This window comes from Neoarius graeffei, chromosome 12 (genome assembly GCF_027579695.1).
Source record: "Neoarius graeffei isolate fNeoGra1 chromosome 12, fNeoGra1.pri, whole genome shotgun sequence".
Taxonomy (NCBI): domain Eukaryota; kingdom Metazoa; phylum Chordata; class Actinopteri; order Siluriformes; family Ariidae; genus Neoarius; species Neoarius graeffei.
In genome coordinates, this window is record NC_083580.1 from 44453963 (window position 1) to 44460445 (window position 6483).

Consider the following 6483-nt stretch of genomic DNA (forward strand, 5'->3'; position numbering starts at 1 on the left):
AAAACAAATAAAAACAGAATGCAATGATTTGCAAATCATAGAATCCCTATATTTCACTGAAAATAGTAAAAAGACAACATGTCAAATGTTGGAACAGAGAAATTTCATTGTTTTTTTCTGTTTTTTTTATATATATATGTGATAATTTTAAATTTGACGCAAGCAACACATTTCACAAACATTGGGAAAGGGGCATGTTTACCACTGTGTTGCATCATCTCTACTTTTAACAACACTCTGTTAATGTTTGGGAACTGAGACCAATTGCTGCAGTTTTGGATGTGGAATGTTGTCCCATTCTTGCCTGATATACAATTTCAGTTGCTCAACAATTCATGTTCTCCTTTGTCATTTTTTTTATGCTTCATAATACGACAAACGTTTTCAGTGGGAGACAGGTCCGGACTGCAGGCAGGCCAGTTAAGCGCTCAGAGTCTTAAATTCAAAATGAGCATATATTTTTCAAAAAGTAATAAAATTTATCAGTTTCAACCTTTGATATATTCTCTTTATACTATTTTCAATTAAATATAGGGTTTGTGTGCTTTGCAAATCACCACATACTCATTTGTTTTACACAGATTCCCAATTGCTTTTTGGAATTGGGGTTGTAATAAAGTAGAAAGGTTTATATGAAGCTTATATTGAATTAGTTCAATTTGGACATTTTCCAATGTTGACAATTCTGACGTCTTTCCCAGAGCACCTCCAAGCCCCAGCCTCACACTCTGTCGTAGACTCATGGGTGCCATTCTGTACAGACACACAAAGGTGGGCAGGTTCTTCTGGGCAATCCTCTGGGTCTTTACAATTACACTCCACACCTGAAGACACACAGTAGCATTCAACTCAGTCTTAGCCATGCCTCTCTCTGTAGTACAAGACCTGTATGTTCAATATAATATTTTATATCACAGAGCTGTTGAATTATCAAATCTTATTGGAGAGAAAGTGATTCGTTTTCTACAACAGCAACTCTGACAGCAGTGTAGCTGCAAATCACAGGTTTATAGTAACGCTTCACATACACAGATTAAAAACACCTGTGGAGACATTTATTTAACATTTATGGTCTCCAGTATCAATGCTTTGTAAAAGTCAGAGGTAAAGTTGTAACCTTTCCAACACAGGAAACTCTTCAGTACCAGGGGAGCCATAGGAGGAACATTAGGAATATTTCAAGGGCCTATGATTGACAAGGTCCCTAAATATAATGAGGAAATTGTTTTTTTTAATTAGATTTTTACCCTAGCATTGTTAATAGAATACAGTGGTGCTTGAAAGTTTGTGAACCCTTTAGAATTTTTGATATTTCTGCATAAATATGACCTAAAACATCATCAGATTTTCACACAAGTCCTAAAAGTAGATAAAGAGAACCCAGTTAAACAAATGAGACAAAAATATTATACTCGGTCATTTATGTATTGAGGAAAATGATCCAATGTTACATATCTGTGAGTGGCAAAAGTATGTGAACCTTTGCTTTCAGTATCTGGTGTGACCCCCTTGTGCAGCAATAACTGCAACTAAACATTTGCGGTAACTGTTGATCAGTCCTGCACACCGGCTTGGAGGAATTTTAGCCCATTCCTCCATACAGAACAGCTTCAACTCTGGGATGTTGGTGGGTTTCCTCACATGAACTGCTCGCTTCAGGTCCTTCCACAACATTTCCATTGGATTAAGGTCAGGACTTTTACTTGGCCATTCCAAAACATTCACTTTATTCTTCTTGAACCATTCTTTGGTAGAACGACTTGTGTGCTTCGGGTCGTTGTCTTGCTGCATGACCCACCGTCTCTTGAGATTCAGTTCATGGACAGATGTCCTGACATTTTCCTTTAGAATTCGTTGGTATAATTCAGAATTCATTGTTCCATCAATGATGGCAAGCCGTCCTGGCCCAGATGCAGCAAAACAGGCCCAAATCATGATACTACCACCACCATGTTTCACAGATGGGATAAGGTTCTTATGCTGGAATGCAGTGTTTTCCTTTCTCCAAACATAACGCTTCTCATTTAAACCAAAAAGTTCTATTTTGGTCTCATCCATCCACAAAACATTTTTCCAATAGCCTTCTGGCTTGTCCACGTGATCTTTAGCAAACTGCAGATGAGCAGCAATGTTCTTTTTGGAGAGCAGTGGCTTTCTCCTTGCAACCCTGCCATGCACACCATTGTTGTTCAGTGTTCTCTTGATGAACTCATGAACATTAACATTAGCCAATGTGAGAGAGACCTTCAGTTGCTTAGAAGTTACCCTGGGGTCCATTGTGACCTCACCGACTATTACACGCCTTGCTCTTGGAGTGATCTTTGTTGGTCGACCACTCCTGGGGAGGGTAACGATGGTCTTGAATTTCCTCCATTTGTACACAATCTGTCTGACTGTGGATTGGTGGAGTCCAAACCCTTTAGAGATGGTTTTGTAACCTTTTCCAGCCTGATGAGCATCAACAACGCTTTTTCTGAGGTCCTCAGAAATCTCCTTTGTTCGTGCCATGATACACTTCCACAAACATGTGTTGTGAAGATCAGACTTTGATAGATCCCTGTTCTTTAAATAAAACAGGGTGCCCACTCACACCTGATTGTCATCCCATTGATTGAAAACACCTGACTCTAATTTCACCTTCAAATTAACTGCTAATCCTAGAGGTTCACATACTTTTGCCACTCACAGATATGTAATATTGGATCATTTTCCTCAATAAATAAATGACTGAGTATAATATTTGTGTCTCATTTGTTTAACTGGGTTCTCTTTATCTACTTTTAGGACTTGTGTGAAAATCTGATGATGTTTTAGGTCATATTTATGCAGAAATATAGAAAATTCTAAAGGGTTCACAAACTTTCAAGCACCACTGTACGTTATTGACAATGTACTAATAAAACTAACAGTTTTATTTTTCTTTCTTGTTTTTGGCATAAAGTAAATAGTATGTCACCCAATTTTCCAAAAAGAAAAGTGGGTGTAGTCCAGTGTAGCAACTCCTTTTCACTTCTTACATTTCAATACAGTATGTCCCCAAGTGTTTTATTCCTAAAATAATAATCAGGAAGTCATACCAGTGCACTCCTCCCATGGCTTGCAGTCTTGACAGGATGTGAATTTGGTCTCTGGCCAATCACACAAAGTGTCCTGAAGCAGAGAGAATGTCCGGCCTAGACACTGCAGGGCACCAAGCTGGCAAACACCCAGTCGGTTCACAAGGTCGGGACGCACACTGGCACACACTTGCAAAGAAGATCTGTGGAATGAGACAGGAGGCAATTATACAGGCTTTACTTTGCAAATATACAGTACATGTATACCAAAAAATGTGCACATTTTGTGTTCATGTGTTTTGCACAGGTATCCAATGATAATGATGTTGTTAATCATGAACAATATACTACCTGATATACATCACTGAAACAGATTGATATATGACAAATTTCAACATGTATACTAAAGACTGCTAGTCTATACACACACAGTGCCTTGAAAAAGTATTCATACCCCTTGAACTTTTTCACATTTTTCCATCTTACAACCACGAACTTAAGTTTTTTATTTAGATTTTATGTGATAGACCAACACAGAGTAGCACATAATTGTGAAGTGAAACGAAAATGATAAATGGTCTTCAAAATTTTAAACAAATAAAAATCTGAAAAATGTGATGTGTATTAGTATTCAGCCCCCCTGCATCAATACTTTGTAGAGCCACCTTTTGCTGCAATTACAGCTGCAAGTCTTTTGTGGTATGTCTCTACCAGCTTTGCACATCTAGACACTGAAATTTTTGCCCATTTTTCTTTGCAAAATAGCTCAAGCTCAGCCAGATTGGATGGAGAGCATCTCTGAACAGCAATTTTCAAGTCTTGCCACAGATGCTCAATGGGATTTAGGTCTGGACTTTGACTGGGCCATTCTAACACATGAATATTCTTTGATCTAAACCATTCCACTGTAACTCTGGCTGTATGTTTAGGGTCATTGTCTTGCTGGAAAGTGAATCTCCTTCCCAGTCTCAAGTCTTCTGCAGCCTCCAACAGGTTTTCTTCCAGGATTGCCTCTCCATCCATCCATCTTCCCATCAACTCTGACCAGCTTCCCTGCCCCTGCTGAAGAAAAGCATCCCCATAGCATGATGCTGTCACCACCATGTTTCACAATGGGGATGGTGTGTGCAGGGTGATAAGCAGTGTTAGTTTTCCACCACACATAGCGCTTTGCATTTAGGCCAAAAAGTTCAACTTTGGTCTCATCTGACCAAAGCACCTTCTTCCACATATTTGCTGTGTCCCCGACATGGCTTCTGGCAAACTGCAAACGGGACTTCTTATGCCTGTCTTTCAACAATGGCTTTCTTCTTGACACTCTTCCAAAAAGGCCAGACTTGTGGAGTGTACGACTTATATCTGTGCACAAGACAACTTCTCCCACCTGAGCTGTGGATTTCTGCAGCTCCTCCAGAGTGATCATGGGCCTCTTGGCTGCTTCTCTGACAAGTGCTCTCCTTGCTCGCTCTGTCAGTTTAGGTGGATGGCCATGTCTTGGTAGGTTTGCAGTTGTGCCATACTTTTTCCATTTTTGAATGATGGATTGAACAGTGCTTCTTGAGATGTTCAGAGCTTGGGATATTTTTTTATAACCTAATCCTGCTTTAAACTTCTCCAGAACTTTATCCCTGACCTGTCTGGTGAGTTCTTTGGTCTTCATGATGCTGTTTGTTCTTCAGTGTTCTCTAACAAACCACTGAGGCCTTCACAGAACAAGTGTATTTATGCTGAGAGTAAATTACACACAGTAGGACTCTATTAACTAATTAGATGACTTCTGAAGGCAACTGATTGCACTGGATTGTATTTAGAGGTATCAGAGTACAGGGAGCTGAATATTAATGCACACCACATTTTTCAGATTTTTATTTGTTTAAAATTTTGAAGACCATTTATCATTTTCGTTTCACTTCACAATTATGTGCTACTCTGTGTTGGTCTATCACATAAAATCTCAATAAAAAACTTTTAAGTTCGTGGTTATAAGGTGGAAAAATGTGAAAAAGTTCAAGGGATATATATATATATATATATATATATATATATATATATATATATATATATATATATATATAATTTATTTATTTATTAGTTGTTGGCTCTTTTTGTCTAGTTAGACGGTTGTAGCAGTTCACATCAGTGTGGAAATTGTCTTGTATCACTGCAACATCGCTTGTGGCTGATACGGCCGATGTTGGATCGACAGAGGTGGTTGCAGCGGCTGCAGGTGAGGTTGATTGGCAATGGTGTTGCCTGGCTAGTGCTTTTCATGTCTTTGTTGGTGTCTTCTCTCCCGTTGTTCTGCTAGCTCATCTTTGCATCTTGTGGCACTGGTACGTACTGCATGTCTCCATGTAGCTCTCTCTCTGGCTAACCATTCCCAATTTCCGAAGGGGATGTGGAAGTCCTTCAGGGTTTCTTTGCATACATCTCCGTAGCGTAGCTTGGGCCTTCCATGGGGTCTGAGGCCTGTATAGCCAGCTGGCCAAACATTAGCTGCTTGGGAATTCAGCAGTCATCCATTCTGGACACATGGACAAGCCATCTCAGTCTTCTTTGGCTGATTGTAGTCATGATGGTGGTCAGGCCTGCTCTTCTCAGTACGTCGGTGTTGGTGACTCTGTCCTGCCACTTGATGTTGAAGATCTTTCGTAGACATCCAAGATGGTATGTGTTTAGTTTCTTTTCGTGCCTCTTGTAGCATGTCCAGGTCTCATAGCCATACAGAAGGGAGATGAGGACACAGGTTTCATAGATTCTTGCCTTGGTTTTATCGTTCAGGTGCTTGTTTTGCCATGCTCACTTGCACAGTTTTCCAAATACTACAGCTGCCTTCCCAACCCTTGAGTTGATCTCTTCATCAAGGGAAACGCTAGAAGTCACAGTGGAGCCCAGATAGCAGAATTTGTCCACCACATCTAGGGGCTTGCCATCCAACTTCAAGGCTACGTGGTTCTCTTGCATTCCTTGGGTAAGGACAACAGTTTTCTTGACGCTGATCACAAGTGAGAATAGCTTGCATACTGAGTTGAGCCTGTTAAGCATAGAGTGGCAATATCATGGGCAACCAGAGCTGCATCATCAGCAAAGAGTAAGTTGCATATGGTGGCTTCCTTCACCTTCGTTTTGGCCCTGAAGCATGCCAGACTGAATAAGGATCCATTGGCTCACCAATGCAGAAAGATGTCGCCAGGGGTCTCCTTAAAAGCAGTGGACAGCAGAATGGCAAAGTAAATTCCGAATAGGGTTGGAACTAAAATGCATCCCTGCTTGACTCTGTTCTTGATTGCAAAACTGTCGGATTGTGAACCATCGAACTGGACAGTTGCCTGCATATCTTCATGAAATGATATGATGCGAAGTAGGGAGGGTGGACAGCTGATGGACTCCAGCACATGGAACAGACCTGATCTGCTGACCATATCGA

General features: G+C 40.4%; 1 protein-coding gene across 1 annotated transcript in view; it reads right to left on the bottom strand.

Moving 5' to 3' along the window:
• Nucleotides 1-613: 613 nt before the first annotated feature.
• Nucleotides 614-6483, bottom strand: part of c7b (complement component 7b) — a 92528-nt gene continuing 86658 nt past the window's right edge. The window contains exons 17-18 of the mRNA XM_060934863.1: nucleotides 3078-3259; nucleotides 614-824 (exon numbers count right to left, since the gene is read on the bottom strand). Coding sequence (XP_060790846.1) covers nucleotides 655-824; nucleotides 3078-3259 — 352 coding nt within the window. The 3' untranslated portion in view covers nucleotides 614-654. The remainder of the gene's footprint in view (nucleotides 825-3077; nucleotides 3260-6483) is intronic.